The sequence below is a fragment of the Rhopalosiphum maidis genome, chromosome 1, assembly GCF_003676215.2.
Source record: "Rhopalosiphum maidis isolate BTI-1 chromosome 1, ASM367621v3, whole genome shotgun sequence".
Classification (NCBI taxonomy): domain Eukaryota; kingdom Metazoa; phylum Arthropoda; class Insecta; order Hemiptera; family Aphididae; genus Rhopalosiphum; species Rhopalosiphum maidis.
Genome location: NC_040877.1, coordinates 18,292,961 through 18,311,390, shown reverse-complemented (window position 1 = coordinate 18,311,390; position 18,430 = coordinate 18,292,961). Strand labels below are relative to the sequence as shown.

The following is an 18,430-nucleotide window of genomic DNA, read 5'->3' as shown; positions in this document are numbered from 1 at the left end:
GTTGCGAAATTGGGTTTCGCGTTATTACGTTGTATATTTAATAATTATAGAAATCGCGGAAATTCATTTAAATTATAATAAAATTGTATTTCTGAAGCTAAAACCAATCAGGGCGTTTGTTGCATACAAATCAAAGACCTGCACAATCAATATATGCCAATTTTTAGTTACGGCAATTGATTTTAAATTATAATATTATAATTTTTATTACTAGTCATACGCATAATAATATTCAATAAGTTTTGGTTAAATCATATCATATTATAGATATTATGATGTGCTGTATATCTGATCTCTAGTCTATAATAATATTGAAACCGTTTTTGAGTTGAAACGTGCAGTATACGATTTATAGGCGTTAACAAGGGTGGTATATGGTATAAACACAATGCACATGCACCGCTCGAGGACTTGTTGGTACCTATCAATAACTTTACCTCGGAAAATAACTGAAATTAATGAATTGAATGTTTTTTAATAATTATGAATAATGGAAATCCTTCTAATTATTTATTGATGTTCTATTATAAAAAAAAAAAAACATAAATTTGTTCAAAGCATTGTCGATTTGTCAGAGGATTACCAGAAAAAAAATATGAATAAAGTGCGTCGCCTAAATGAACGATATCTGCGCGCGTTCCCATCTGTTATAGGTTATCTGCGGTAACACCATATATACCTAATTAATAATATTATATATACGAGTGTTATGCTGATGATGATTGTAGTTCATCGTTTTACCATTGTTTTTTTTTTTTTTTTATTATTCCGTCAAAAGTCGCCCACGTAACGCGTATACTATACTTATATAGTATTACCATAGGTATTATATTTGTTTTTATCGAATCGGGATACGCTACACTGTTGTCGGGTTATGTAATAGGTTTTTCTGTGGAAAAAACAGTTCCCATAGTCTTAGTCGCGGTGGCAAGACGAAGACGCGTCGTGGACCACATCACATGCGTTACTATATATATATATATATATATATATATATATGTACATTATAACGGGTAGTAACGGCTTCGTACTGATTACCTACAATAATTCAAAAGTAAATTCGTGTGTTTTTGACACATGCTCGTGCATCTGTCAAAACAGCCACTTGACCGGATGATTTATACTTTCACTGCGCACTGTACGCGCCGTCGTTCCACAATTGTTTCCGAATTAAAAAATAATAATAATAACAATAATAGTAATATTCGTGATTAAAAGAGTGAGAGAGGAAGAAACAACACTCTGCCGTGATTGAAGTCTTCATCATCGGTGTCGTCGTCGCGGTCGTCGTCATCAACGCCACCACCACCATCGTCATAATCATCATCATCATCATCATCGTCGTCGTCGTCGTCATCGGTACCGCCGTTGCGTCTGGTCACGAAAACGTTCGTGTCTGTACCTACGTATATATATATATACATGTATAGTAGTAGGTAGGTTGTTCACGTTGTTTGTGCGGTTGCTGCCGTTGTTGTGATAATATTATTATTATTGAAGCACAAGTCGCTGGCGATTTGTGTGAAAACCGTCATCGAGTAATTGTATTTATTTTCAACGAAAATATTATTATTCGTCCGCGTGCATATCGTCATAACATTACAAAGTATAAAATATTAATAATATAACGCACAACACAATACGAAACGAAACGTGCGGCGCGCCGAGTCAAACCGAGTGGTGTCTCTGGGCTGCTGCGCGGTATTGCACGGCGATTATTCGAGTGTTTTCTTATGGAATTCTCGCTGCCATTGTGTCCGGGACGCGACCACCCGCGGACACCCCGACGGAGTGTATAAACCGGACTACTTAAGCACCTGATCCTATTAAATTCGAAAACTCTATTTTTTTTCTCCCCCTCGGCTGTTTGTTCTTAAGTGACGTGGAATGCGAAAATCGAGAGCGCCGCACCCTCGCGCTGCAGACGCGGTCTCCGCACCACCACCGCCGCGCACATCTGCAAGGTCGAGACGACGCGCAGTTACGATAGTCGTGTGTGTACATTATGTTATTATTATTATTATTATTATTATTGTATGCGTATATATATAAAAATACGGTCAAAGGGTGTCGCGAGAACATAATAGTATAATCCGAATATTATAATGTTGACATGTGGAGGTTTATGTCTTTGATTTCGTCACGTACACATCACACACACACACAACAAACAAAGTCAACCAAAGTCAACCAAAGAAAAAAAACACTCGTAACACAATATTAAATTGTCGAATATACCACTAAATCGTTTAAATCATTTTGTACTTGATAATATATAGTTGTTATAACACGACATAATCTACGCGTCTAATAAAAAATATACATTAAGTACAGGACGTTGACGTAACACTGCAACATAACGTATAATCACTAGACCTAGTTTGCCGGTTCGACAAGTGATGCCTACTGAAGTTCGCTGCAGTCTTTATTAATCGTATATATCTTTTCAATGACCGTCAATCACGAGAATTGAATCAACTCTGTGAAATTATCATTAAAATATTAATTAATCGCTCTTCTAAATGTGTAAAACCAAAAAAAAAAAAAAAATTTAATATAAGAGTATTTGTAAATTTTTTTTTTTTTTTAATAACAGCATCCAATATGGCGATTTATTGTGATCTACGAAAAAACAAAATTGTATTGCAAAGTACAATTAATAATATATGTGATCTATATAAATTTACTAATTGTTTTGATAGTTACCTCTATCACAAACGCATAAAACAATTAGCTAACTAACATAATATTATAATATTCCGCCCACGCAAAGTAATAATATTGTAAATAATATACTTGGTTGGGCCTCTGCGTTCTGCACATTTCGTTCGTAATCCCTCTTTAATCTGTTTTTCGCAAACTGGAAGAGTTTAACTCTAATACGAATAATCTGAACGAATATCATAAATTATTAACATTTTAAATAAAATATAACGGACACTTCATACTGTAATGCCTTATCAAATACAATATTTTCAATTGATTTCTCTTCAAATTTGCATTCCATTATATGATTCCTTCGCGACTTTTACATCGTGAATATTCAACGTACAATTTACGTGTTACAAATAAATCAACTTTCTAAAAGCTTTATTAACTTATTGACAAATGCAAGACTATCACTAGAAATTGTTATCTTTTATCTGGTGATAATCTTTGAGTTTTCGTTTATTCTTTTCTCTGGGTTTTTCTTTATTTTTTTGATACTGTCCATTTTTCGTAGCATGCGCTACGATAACTGATATATGTGCCTGTGCAACACTATCAACTTTGATTCTAACGATCAACCATTATTTGTCTATTAGTTGAAGTTATATTTTTTATCACTTATCAAATTATTTATAATTGTTATGCAGCATATTATGATAAATATAAATGCATATTATTATTATTATTAATATATAAGTACTAATGGTCTAACAGAATACATTTAAAATTTACAAATATCGGCTTTTGAGTATTTCCTCTAATGTTTGATTTACACGTTTTACATTTAAAACACATTGAGTGTAAATATGTAGTTAGTAAGTAATATTATGATGTTACATTTCTATTAAATATAATCTATAAAGTGAACTATTATAAACCTTTAGAATTGTTAACAAAACGTGTCCATAAAGGCATAAAATATATTGACCATACGTCTATGATCTATGTAATTTACTATTTAATAAATTATAACAAATAGCATTTGATTAGTAGACAGTACTAAACACAGACATTTTGTTACTTTGATAGTTGGATTATTCGTGTTTTATTATCTAGAGCAGGGGTCACCAACTGACATACCACGAACACTTTTTTACGGATCCTTATCAATGGAGTGGATATTACAATTTTTATAATATATAAATTAATAAAAACTATAAATGTGTCATATAAAATTTATATTACGACAAAAAAATTATTTAAGTAATAAAAAATAATCTGTATTTCTATAATCACTAACTGTTAGGCACCGTGGACAGTTGGGTAATTTTCAAAAGAACCTCCATAGACATTAGTTTGTGACCTCTGCTCTAGAGTATAGATATTTTTCTTATAAATTGTACGATTGAAATAAATTTGTTTTGTTGTCATAACATTTTTTAAATATAATTTAAAATAATGGGCACTATATTTGTAATATACGTACACATAAATTCGCGATTTTTCAAATAAGATTAATGAATTATTTTATATTTTGTGCATAATATTATATTTATATTGAACAAAATATGTTTTTGTAGATCATCACGTCACATTGGATTGCCAATATTTTTTTGTTTTTACGTAAGTGATGTAGATAAGATTATATAAAATATCTGACTTAACAGATCGAGTGTGTCCCGTTTGAAGAATAATCGTCTGGTCATTATCCGTAATTGTAAATAATTTCGTGCGACATAATAAAGGTAAGAGCATACAATAACAACAATATTATGAAAATATGTATCTATATAAATGAACGATGATAATATACCCCGCCGGCCACATGAGCTTGTATAAAAATAGGTCCCATACGCCGCCGCGGGTATAAGTTATACGATGACCAGAGCGAGCGCCCGAAGAGAAAGCTCATTATTATTATTATTATTATTTAGTCCGTACGGTCTGGTAATCGATGCGGTTCTAATTTACAGCCTTTTACAAGACGTTTTATTACCGTCGTAACGCGCCGGTGTGTTTAATAATAATAATATAATCGTCGTAAAGTCGACGGCTGTTTTACGACAAAACCTTATTAGCAGCTCGTCTTACGGGTCGGAGAAAAAAAAATCTAACAAAGTCGTATGCGCGGTATAATTAAAATAGTATACCAGCAGCACCATACAGGTACCGCTACTACCTATTATTATTATTATTATTAAATAATACAGTGGTTGCAAGTACAGTAGTGATGGCGTAGTCGCGTAAACGCGCGGTCTATAATAATATATTATATTCTCAGGAGCTCGTACTTATACTCTTACGTGTTATTAGTATGAGGAACGATTTGCGGGTATTGTGTACTGATAGTATAGTTCACGCCAAATAGATCGCCGCCGTCAAAGAAGTGTCCTGCTGCAACGTAGATCGTAACTCAGGTAGGTATAGAAGCTGGCTGAGTATTCTACATAGTACATACAACATACTTATTACACCTCAGCGTAACGTTTCAAATACAATAAACTTATACGGTAAAATTGTTTGTACCCCCCCTCCCCCCGCCATAACAATTTTTGCCAAGATCACCTTTACCTATTTGTGGTTAAAATAATAAAATAAATAAATAATAGTGCAAAAATATTGTCCAGAGATAGGATCAAGGACGTTTATGTTTACCCGTTGGTTGAAATCGATTAATTTCACATAGAACGGAAATGAAACAGGCATTAACGCACTGATAACAATTTGAAAAAGAGCCGTTGTCATGTAATCTAACTATCCAGTGGCACTTACCCTTCTTACTACAGTTGGATTTAGAAGGATTATCTTTTGGATGTCATATTTAGTGAGCACGCCAGACGCCCACAGACAGACGTACAAATGTTTATATTAGCTATTTAATACGGTTTGTTTGTTATTAGGGTGTTGAATTAAATCGACTATACATATATGTCATCTATTCGCGATTATTCACTATGATATCAAAAACACAATAATATGTTAAATAAATAATATTATTATTATTGTATATACATTATATATCCGGTTGATACAATTGGGAGGTAAACAATTTTCTGACAAATCATCTCCGCTCAGAATCGTTTTTCGTACGCGGTGATGATTTATTATTAAATTAAAATTAACATATGCGCTTCAATTATCGATTAAATAAAAAAGTATACACTGTACAGTAAAACGGTTACCAACTCTTTCCCTTTTTTTTATTATTGTCTACTATTAAAACATAATTGATTTTTAGTTTGTAATTGTTTAGAAAAAGTCAATGCTATTAAAATTGTACTCATCTAACATACGCTAACAGTTAATTTTACATATCCTATAAAGTGTTAATATTATAAATAATAATAAACTCTTGGACGTTAAAGTTGGACTTTTCTCGAGGCTCTGACGTTTAGTCACGATTATCGATGAAGGATAGTTTCCTATTTTCCAATCTCCTAAGTGAAAGTTTCTTTTTTCCATAACGTATGTGACACGTTCCAATTCTCAATTGTTACTCATTGATCATAATATAAGCGGCGTATAGATGGCAGGTAATAAGTAATTATTAACGAAAGTATAATATTGAGTGGGTGGACCATATGTTGCATAATATAATTATTATTAAAATGTTAATGACGACGGCGACTGGGAGAACGCGGATAACGACTCAATCCCGGACGTGGGGTGTGTGTGAACGAAATTCATCAGCATCCACCGCCGAACTTGGACCGAATACACACACACACACACACCCATCATAATAATATATACCATCACGTGATATGATATATATATATATATCACGTCCATTGGTGTGCTCTGCGTTTAAGTCTCCCGGAGCTATATAATATATATTATAACATATATTATTATGTTCCTGAATTCTGGATGTACTACACTTGCTGTAATTACCGTCGTCGCGCGCCCGTGTGCATATTATGCGTACGCCGTATGAACAATGAAGCCGAGTTAATATATTATTATATAGACACGCGCAGTTACACTACATAATATTATAGGTATAAACGTTTTAAAATATGATCGTGACGTGGAACATTATATTATATTATTATGCTTTGGTTGGGTATTTATATATTGTAATGTATCGTAAAATGTAAAGGGCGTAAAGCGAGTAGTCACTTCAAAAACGGAGATGCGATTCTGTTTCCTCCTCGTCGTATTCCGAAGTGCATTATAACACACGCCTCATGTATACAATATATCGTAATATTTATAATATATTATGATGGTCGGCCGCCTCGATAACGCACCGCGCTTCCGTCGTGTGTAATGGAAAATATTTATGTGGCCCATAAACTATATTCTGTTATTAAAATTCATAATTACATAATTATTTAAGTTATATTTTATTATAGTTTATACGGTAATATAGTTTTTTTTTAATTTTATGTCTTTAAAACGATGTAAATTTTACATATTTATTACTATAATAAATAGAGTGAAAATAGGCGCATACTAGTTAAAATTCCAAAAAACTTATTAAGTATGATTTCATAAAGTAAAAGTGGTTTCTGTTAATAAATTTGTTGTTACATAATTATAAAAATGTATAATCACAACCCCCTCTCACCCCCTCCCCCAAAAAATATCTGTATGACAATTATTGTAACATGGGCAGTATTTAAAACGAACTATAATATAATATGTCTTAGATATAGTCGTATTTAATGTCGATTTATTGCGATCGGTCTTTGTAATGCGTGTGTGTGTGTATGTGTGTGGTCTATGTACAGAATCGTTGTGAATGTGTTTAGATGTGGTGGCCTTGCAACTTAATATTAATTTTTTCAAATAACTATTCATATTTAGCAAGTTATTTGAAAATGATCGCAAGCCACCTTATGCAATTCGAGTTGTGCAATAAAATAATCCACTACTCCTAATAATAAATCTTTAAATTTTTTTAATTAAACATTTGTATTCATCATTTTATTAAACAAAAAAAATAGATACAGGTGTATATTTTAGAATATCTTACGCATTAAAATAAAATATCTATTTTATCTACCTATTCGATATAGCTCAAGTCTTTGTATTAAAACCCTTTGACCAAATAAATCGTTCTTTCCCTTTCGATCTCTCCTTGACTATTAGGTTGGGTTGGTCGGGACGTACACACTACAACTGCACAATATTCAATGACAACAACAACAACAAAAAAAATCGACGACACCCCTATAAGACATATAATATAATGTACAGCCATAAAGGTAACTATTATCTTATCTCCTACGCGTATATAATATTATTCCGCACCAGACGTATTATGTGTCCGTCTGTTAGTTTTGGACGTCTGACGCGTCGACGTTTTAAGACCTAACAGGCACGGTACAATGTGTGTATATGTGTATACGAATAATAATATTATATCATATAGTGTTACGGAACGTTTCGTGCGTGTATTTCGATTTATAGCGATCTCGGTCGGCCCGAGGGATTGAATGTCAGTTAAAAAAAAAGAGTAATAATAATATAACATTTCTTCGCTGGCGACGCATTATCCTTGTGAAAAACACCGTAAAAATGATAATAATATATATACACGGTGATTCATCAAGCATGCTCACCCCCTTTTATCCGTTATAATAATGCATTAATCCGAATTTTGATTTTTGGATTTATTTATTCTACTTCGAGACTTCAATCTCAGATACTCAGATTCGTTATGGAATTTACAGATTATCGTACATTGGATAATTATCGACATTTAGACGAATATAGTATCCGATCTATCAAACGACATCTGGGAATTAAGGATTTTTCTCGTATGAAATAAATAGATATAATATATATACCGCAAGGAATATCACAGGACACTATTTAAATAAGAAAACAAATTAAGCATATCATAAATACAAGATTCTTAGGTATGATAAAAAATTCCAAAAATCAAAATTTAAATAATTGTATTATCAAGGTTAATAATAGTGGTCCACTCTGTATATATTAGATGCACGATTATAAGAGTAGTGGCACTATATATTTTGTGTGTTTATTGCGTAGGTCCGAACCCAAATGTTGTAGTCAACGTATTATATACCCGTTCAAGCGACCGTAAATTACCAAATACCAGGTATAAAACAGTAGGGCACGTTTGCACCGCATGTGGAACACAATACAGCATGAGATTTATGTATTATATACGCGAATAAAACTCTTTTGTGTGCTTATGGTACGTCTTAAATTATGACAGAATTATTATTATCGTCTCATCGTTATAACAGTTGAACACAAGTGTTCGTATTTGGATCGATAGAGCTTCACCCACCGTTACCACGCCGAACAGTGTTAGTTAAATTTATATATATTATTTAAGTACTGACGTTTATACCAATTATTTGAACACAAATTAATAAATCTAAAAATATACAATTATATATTTTGCATGCACTTAATTTATACCACGGTCAATAATTAATCAAGCGATCACCGTGAAAGAACACCCTTTCTGTCTTCTCTCATTATATTTTATCGTATAACTTAACTTAGATTTTTATGTTGATATTTTTAGTTGTTATTAGTCTACTAATTTTGAATATAAAAATACATTTTAACGACTAAAGCCTTAATTATAAATTTGGTTATATAGGTATTAAATAATTTTTTCTTAACTTATTTTCGCACTCTAATAATTGTGTATATATTGCAATTGCTGCAATAACAAAATAACACCTGTTTCCTAATTTCCAAACTTAATGTATGTAACTATAATATTTAATACTTCATATACCAAAAATCTAGCAGATGAAATATGTATAGGTATATTCTTTTTTATAAATACAGTTTTATGTAATGTAACAGTTCAATAATTAGTGTCAGATTTTATTATAAAATATGTAAAACAAACACGAATAATCAAAATGTAATTTTTAAATATCAAAATAGAAATAATGTTGTCAAAAAAATTGTTGACGATTTTCATAAAAAAGTTTCCAGCCAGTTTTAATAAGCATTTAATGTTTAGATTTAAGTCAGAGAAATAAAGAGCACACGCAAAGTAATCCTGTCAAATAATTATATGAGGTACCCCACATAATTATTCAATTTGTCAAACTTTTAATACTCGTTTATATAAAACAAAAAAAAAATACTTGAAAAAATTATTTACTAACATGCTAACTGAACTGAACTTAATGTAATATCGATATTTATTCATCATCTATTCAGGTGTCATTAAAAAAATAATAAAACTGCAAGTAGTTTGTTTTTATACATAATAGAGTGTCAATACATTTTCAACAAACCAAATATTGAACAAAATAATGCGAATGTTATTGTTACAATGACCAACCTGTATAATATAATTTTAAATAACCGGGTGTGTTTTTTATAATAACGATAAAAAATTGCACAACAAATTTTGGAGGTAGGCAGAAAAAATACAGCGATAGCCCCGGTAGTTAAAACAAGTTTATGATACCACCTATGACCTATGACGTACTTAGAATATAAATTATTAATATATATCACATTTATAATAATAATACGCGAGAAAAGACCAACACATGAGAACAAAGTGCCAAAATAACAAGAATCATTATTTTTTTTTTTTAACACATTACATCGATATATCACAATATCAGTAAAAAAGATTAAGTATAATAATAAATGATTCTGTACATCGTGTTAATGGATTAATGCATAACGAATCTATAAACGATGAGATTATAATTTTTATCCGCAAACATACACATTAATTAGTATTTATATATATATATATATTTGGCCTTAAATCAAAACGCGTGAGCCGTTAAATTATGGTATACATTTTGGGCTTGCAGATATCAAGGTAGTAAATAAAACAGAATAAAAACTAAATACAATATTGTACAAAATATCCTAAAATTATATTTTAAATTTTATAGATTAATAACAATTTAATTTATCAGTTATTATAATATAATATACTTTAATTTTTCAGAAATTTCGTTTTATTTATTAATTCTCAAATTTTAATCTAAGGTTTAAAAAAAAATAAAAGTGTTAATAAAATTACAGTTTAAATACTTACTACATGATACAGAAATAAACATTACTTAAATTATGCCATTTATATTACATTTTATTGTACGATTTAAAAAAAAACTGATTTCTTTTTTTACAAAACATGATATTTTTTTCGAACGGTAATAACAGTAATAAATAATAACTAATAACAGAAAAGTCTTGATTTTCTGAATTTTTATAAAAATGATGTGAAAGTCAAAAATGCATGATGTGACAGAATCACACAACATATAATAGTAGGTTACCATCAAACACCTACAGGTTACGGGGAAAAAAGTTGTAGGTCACTTATAAATAGTTACATAGATTACTAGTATACTTTTATCCTAAATACACTAATCGAAAAGTCATTTTCTGATAAAAAAAAAAAAAAAACGATATTATAAGCGTTTCGAAAATATTGTATGTTGGTTCTCCTTTGGATTTAGTAGGTATGACTTAAAAAATCATACTCTGACACTATATATAGACATATACATATACGCAATAGAAAAGGTAATTACTCAATACTTACAAGTTACAAGTTACTATTTGCATTATATGAACCAATTAAAGTTTGAATTACAATTATTTTTTTTTGTGTTGATATAGTTTTAATATTTTATCGTACTTAAAACACTTTTTGTTTGTATACAACTAAAACACGTCCTTACTTAAATTTTTTTTTTTTTTGGTTTCATATATTATACACAATACGTCACACGCACAAAACGCGATAAATCAAAAATTCGTCATAATTATAATATATAAATACAATTATTTTCATGACGCAATAGTTGTTCGCGAATTAAATTGTTCATATGAATTCGCTCATGCATTCTTCATTCTATTTTTGCCGTGTCCAAACATCCCGGACTCAAGTATAATATATTTTATAATGTTTTCGAATAGCTCCGCGACCAATTTCGGTTCGTTTATTACGTGCACAATCCGACGTTTCGAAATAATAATAATTTTTTACTGTGCGATGACCACCGATAACGATTATATGACCCGTGGTCGAGCGTATTATCGTTGCGCTTCGTGTTATTCCAATCGAATTCATCGTATATATTATAATAATGATAATTATCACGACGTGTATTATATCAAATGGTAGGGTACCTACTTACCAAATAATCGTCGAATAAAATAATTTACGATATATTTTATGCGCATTGCGCATGAACATGGTTGAAACAAACGACATTGGTCCGAGCTTACTAGACACGCCACGATGAAAGCAAATAAAGTGAGATTTGAGAAGTTTAATTCCCCTCTTCTACCGCCTTAATATCCCGATATGGTTTATGATTTATATGGACTCTCCTACGGCTGTGCGTGCACTATTAACAAAAAAATTATAAAAACATGTCCATATTATAATATATACTATAATGATTATATTATCAATTGCAACACAAACTAAACTGTATTATGATATTGCATGAATGTTAATTTTTGGCCATGCATAGATTAAATATAAAGATTAGGTAAACAGTGCTGTATGTGTGATTATATTCGTATTAATATAACTATAAAGATATTCTAATAATATAAAATGGTTTTTGCAATATTTCTAAGTTATAAAAAGAGAATTAATTGTATACTTTAATATTAGTAGTATATTGTTTGCCTTTATTTTAATAAATTATAGATTTATAGATCAAACGATATACTGTCATCGCTATTCACTCGATTAAGATTCTTCCAAATCGCACGGACGAGTCTGTTGCTCCTAGAAACTAACCAGCGATAAGAATCCATTCCAAGCGTTCACCGTTCCTGCTCAGTTATTTTTATCCTACGCCAACGGTGTCTGGTTTTATGTCCTATAGCCGGCGGCCACAATAAGGAGTACTTCGCCAAACTGGAAGTACCTATATGACAATAATTTATAATTATTATAATATTTTATAAGTCAAAAATAATTACATGCTATTATATAATTAACTTTTTAAAACGTCTAATAACTCATAATATAACATTATAAAAATGAAAAATTACATTGTAATAATATTCAATACTGGTATTTAAAAAAAAAACCAAATAGAATATTATTCAGTAGATATATTAATATTATATTAGTATAGATTTTAATTTCAGTTGTGATAAAAAAAAAATACAATATTTAAAATATCCTGATGCTATTGTGTTTTTCTGGTTGTGTGTTTTCGTTTGCTTCTATGCGTGTAGGGATAACTGATTTTGGTTCATCTAAATCTAAAAGAACGAACCCAATACTACTCAAAACAAAATTTTATAATCTTAAATTTAACGTTAATGATATTGCATACTGCAGAGAGACCATTTATCAAATTTCACCGCAATTCTAAAATATTATTCAAAAAATCCCTGCGCATTGGCACACACAACACCTGCAGTACTTTAAAATAGTATTAATAAGTACATACCAGATTATCAATGATTTTACTGAAGTCATCTTAAATTTCTTTATTGGTCACAACCATACATTAGTTTAATTGATATCTATGCACATAGGTAAGTCTCTCACCCAATGATAGGTCTAAGACGAGTTAGATATGAGGAGTTCTTCTTATTATTATTATTTAAATTCTTTAATAATACGGCGTATATATAAATAAAAATTAGTATAATCTCCCCCTTCTCCACGAGAAAATTCTAAATCTATATTGGACTTCTACCTAAATTACGTTAGCTTTTTACACTTTGATTACGGACATGATAATATTGCAACATATTATATCTTCATCGAGGTTATAATACTAATATATATCTCACAGTAAAACTTACTCGTAACGTATATTATACTTTATCATTCATAAGCTAAAAATAATTATTATTCTAACGTACCTATAAAATTTAATTGGTTATTAATTTATTATTAATCACGAATATCTTCTCCGTATAAGAACGTTTTTATGCGAGTATAGCTTAAGTGTTGTACCTATACAATAATATAATTTTATTATTATAAAACAAAATCATTAAACTGTTCACCTTGAGTGCATACGGTTTAAGTACATGTGATTAAAAATTTTATAAACCGTTTTTATTCGGACAATGTATGGCAAGCCCGTGCAAGTTTAGTTTTGATATTAGTAAGAAAATAATCAACAACAGTCTCTCCAGACTCCAATAGAATACCTAAAAATAACTTTTTCATGTATTTTTACAAGCATAATATGTACGCCATTCTTATGAACTTGTATGCTTAGTTTTGACATTCAAACAATACTCCTTATCAGTGGTCTCACAAAGTTGCTTATCATATACATAATACCACAGTTAAAAATTCGACTTAACGTAGGTATACAATATGTATACCAAAATAATCCAAAAATATTTTCCCAGGAATATAAAATTTAATATGTATGCTGCCATTCCGAAATGTTGAAAACTTAAAAAAAAAATTTCATGATAAGTAGTAAAAATATAATTTGTATTCATAAATGTTGTGTTTTATTTGATATCAAGTTATATAAAAATAATAATTTCAAAAATATTTAAACTTTTTGAAACAATATGTATTGATACTTATGTATAAACGGATCACTTTGTTCATAAAATGTCCAATACAAAGATCAAGACGTTTTGATGGAACTGAAATAAAAATATAAAATATAATATATATATATATATATATATATATCAGTCGTTAGATGTTTTGCAATTCTTTCATTGCACATTAATATTTGACGACTTCGATGAAAGCATATCAAAAGAATGAACAATAGAATAACGTAATGATGATAATAATAATAATAATAATATAAAATTTTTATTAATATAAAATCATTATTATTATAGTATTATTAATAACGGCCTATAATAGTTATGACAGTGACACCTCAAAACTTGACCTCCTCACCCACCTGCTGTCCAATCACTACTGAATTACACAGTCACGTGCAAGGATTGCATGAAAAATTGTTTTACGATCGTTTAGTATTAAAATCCACGACCCCGTACAATAAAATCCGTCCGTAAAACCGAACATAAACGCTACAAAACAAAACATATTTGGTATCATACAGGTAGGTAATTAAATTGATTTTTGACGGAAGACGAATGTCGTATATCGAATTGTGTCTTGTACCTATAGCTATAAGTAATATACAAATGTCGATTTACGTTCGATTTCGATCAGTGACATTAAATTGATCATTACTGTTCTATAATCCATTTTAGCATCTGTATATTAATATACCTATATAAACGATGCTAAAATTATATTTTAATCTTATCGTGATCCAAGATTATCGTTGATCATACTTTTATTTTAATTTTAAAACACATGATATTCTATAAATTAATCATTAACTCAAGGAGATTTTCTTATTTCCGTCTCTGTGATATATTATTTTGTTTGACGTTATGTTATCGCACTTAGCACACATTCACTCTTTGGCTTAGATTATTTATTCGACAATATTTGAAAGACATGCAGATTATTTAGAGGCCACTATAAGTGATGTCCAATCACGGCACTTATACTCACACATCTGGTAGTTGATGGAAGGGAGGGGGATTAATTTTTTTTAATAAGTCACGTTCAAGCTCATCCGATAAATCTATATGTGATAGTTCATGAATAATTTGTGTAGGATTCATTTTGCATAAAGTCAATGTGGGTGCTATATGATATTTAGTCACATGGGAAGTATATACCTAGTTATTAGTTATTTATTGAATCGAAACATGATGACTTTGATCGTGTGCTACTTGACGTTACAACTGGTTCATTGTAGAGATCAATATTTTACTTTAAAAAGAGCCCTTTAATAACTCTGGTCTTAAAAATGTTTATTACTTATAAAGTAGATCACCAACGAACTCCCTAATTTTGAATACACGGTAACTCAAGGTATTGAATACAAACCATTTTGCTTTGTTGCTTAAACGATTAACATATGTTCCGGTCTAAATTTTTTCCCGGGCCATCTGTGGCTGGTACAATTCAACAATATTATGTATCGATTGCGGTGTTTTCAAACCACTCGATACATTTTAATATTTATTCAGTTAATTATTTATCATTCGTATCACATCTAAGGACATTAATAAAATAATTTAATTTCTGTAAAAGACGACAACGTACTATCTTAGGAACATAATAATATGTTCTATAATATATGAGTATTTCACACCGATCACATTTCTACACTAATGTGACTTGCGTACACTATACACGTTCTGTCTGCGAACCGTTTAAACTAAAAGCGAGAACGATCATCCGAAATGAAGACGAAACTATATCGGTATTATAATAATGTATTATGGGTGCCTACGTCATAAGTAATCGCATACGAATATCGCATCGATACATCAGAAACGTGCACGAGCAATATATCATAAAGGTATACCTCGCGTAGTTTTTTTTCTCTCCGTTTTATAATATTATTATATTATATTATATATCCATAGTACTGATCGTTATCAGAACAATATTCTAAAACAATTACGACCACAAGTCCACAATTCATAATAGTTTATAATCGCACGCATCCTACAAAGTCCGAACCCACAGCGTACGATATATTTAACAATAATAATATAATGATTATGTAAGTCGTCTCGATATTTATATTCCTTATAATAATATACGACTTCACGATCGTCGAATATACATATAATATCATAATATTCGAAGACGCGCGCAATGGGTATAACGTTAAGTACCCGTTTACTAAATATAATATATGCTCGTATGTATATATATAAGACATCTGAAACCTATTATTTGTTTTATCGAATCTAATATTACAATCATATCGTTATGGAATCATGAAACTAATTATTTTCGAAACGTCGATTTCGCCCCCCCCCCGCCCCCGCATCGTTCCCACCACACCGGATAAATTCGACGATTCCGCTCCCTATGCATATGGACATTGCGTGGTCCAAGACGTAGGTAGTATTATTATATATGCACTGTGATATGTATATGTATATATCATGTACGCGTCCCAACACAATACGCACCGTATAATAATATCAACTGCAGCGGTTACCGCGGTATACGTTTGCAGCCGCCCGACGGTATTTAAAATCGAATAAATGAGCTGATATAATACGTTATGATAATAAGCATATACCGTATACTTAACGTGTACGGGGCACAATGGACGCGTAGTCGAGAGTAATCGTGTGTCGGCAGAGCGTCGTTTGAAATCAAATCGACCGGGATGATCTTGAGCGCGCCGTCACCGCCGCCGTCGTCATTTTCGACGAAATTTTCATTGCCCGCGAAATTCGCGCACAATCGTTTTTAAACAGGTCCACTCGGCCGGCCGCCTGGTACGATTGCTTTTAAACAAACCGCGTTCACCGAGTTCCTCTATATTACAATATATTTAAGCGGCATCATAACAGTGTACGTATTATTATAGTAATAATATTAATAATATATATATGATGTTATGCGCGCGCACTCGTAACGCGGAATCGTTTGTAAAACACGTGTCGCGTATTGTACGATGCATGTCGTACGTGATTTATGTTGTACGAGACGTAAAAAAATCGGGTCGCACAATGGACGCGACATGTGAAACCGTATAATAATAATAATATCGCGAAGAAGAAATCTCTCTCGCGTAGATATGTATATGAACGTGAAAAGTCGCGTCCCTCGACAGACAAAAAAAAAAAAAAAAGATTACTTTCTTCCTCTTCTTCTTCTTCTTCTTCTTCTTCTTCTTCTCTTCTTTTCTTCTCATTCTGATCGATTGATTTCGAACAACATTTTTTTTCTCTTAGTTTTCACGATTATTATTTATATAGTAATGTATATTTTACGGCTGCAATCGTTTGTCCTGCGGCTTGTCGTCGTTCGCACACCCTCCCCCTGGCCGCCGAGCGCACACCGCACCACAATATAATAATAAATACATTATACTATTATTGTGCGTGTGTGTGCGAGTGCGTATGTGCGGACGACGGCCGATGTGTGAAAGAACTGGGACGGCCGACGACGAGAAGACGACCGAATAAATATTATTCGTGCGGGTGGAACACGCTATTATTATTATTATTATTATTATTATTATTATTATAAACCCGGCATCACAATGGCACTCGCGAGTCGCGATGCACATGTAGAAAAATCGGTCATTGTCAGACTTGACGTTAATAAATACAAATTGCGCGACGCCACTGTCCGCCGGTCCACCTCCGCCCGCGCAATAGTCGACGGCGGTAGTCGTCATCGTCGTTTGTTACATTATTTTCGACAACACACGATTTTCCCACAGTGAGCGCGCGTATACGCCTTATATATATATATATATATATATATATTGGCATTTACAGTGTGTGTATCTGTATCTATATACAATATAATGTAGGTATATTGTATATTATATATATAGGTATTTCACTCGAAGACAGTGGCCGATTTATGTTGTGTTTAACTATATATAAAGGTATGTGTATTTCTTCTGCAGTAGAACCACCTGTTTTCATCCCCTTGCAGTCAACCCATATGCATATTACGTGCGTACCTATTTCTAAGTCACATCATTGATCAATAAGATGTATTATTAATACGATTTGCAAAATCCATGTAGTATGGGAATTGTTTTTACTTACGTTTCGTATAGCTATCGCCACTCGCCACTCACACTCAGTATCATCATTGCGCGTCGTACTCTATATAAAATGCGTATATAATATAATATATAATACACATATAAATTGCGATTTAAACAACTAGACCATGCCGATAGTTTGGACAATTTACATTAGTTTATTGTATAATATGTATCTCCGTTTTAAAGTTAAGTTTTTTATTTCACACTATTTTACTTAA

At 31.2% G+C, this 18,430-nt stretch overlaps 1 protein-coding gene across 1 annotated transcript; it reads right to left on the bottom strand.

Moving 5' to 3' along the window:
* Window positions 1–1,211: 1,211 nt before the first annotated feature.
* On the bottom strand, window positions 1,212–17,339 carry LOC113560108 (pheromone-processing carboxypeptidase KEX1-like). The gene is made up of 3 exons (XM_026965901.1): window positions 17,283–17,339; window positions 2,797–2,890; window positions 1,212–1,402 (listed from the first exon to the last, which is right to left on the bottom strand). Exons 1-3 carry the CDS (start codon window positions 17,337–17,339, stop codon window positions 1,212–1,214), a joined length of 342 nt encoding a protein of 113 aa, XP_026821702.1.
* Window positions 17,340–18,430: the final 1,091 nt, after the last annotated feature.

Coding starts and splice junctions, on each gene's coding strand:
- LOC113560108 (XM_026965901.1), bottom strand. CDS start 17,339: ATGAGAAGAAAAGAAGAGAAGAAGAAGAAGAAGAAGAAGAAGAAGAAG. Junction 2,891..17,282: donor AGAAGAAGAAGAGGAAGAAA/GTAATCTTTTTT, acceptor ATATTCGTTCAG/ATTATTCGTATTAGAGTTAA. Junction 1,403..2,796: donor GAACGCAGAGGCCCAACCAA/GTATATTATTTA, acceptor ATATATACGTAG/GTACAGACACGAACGTTTTC.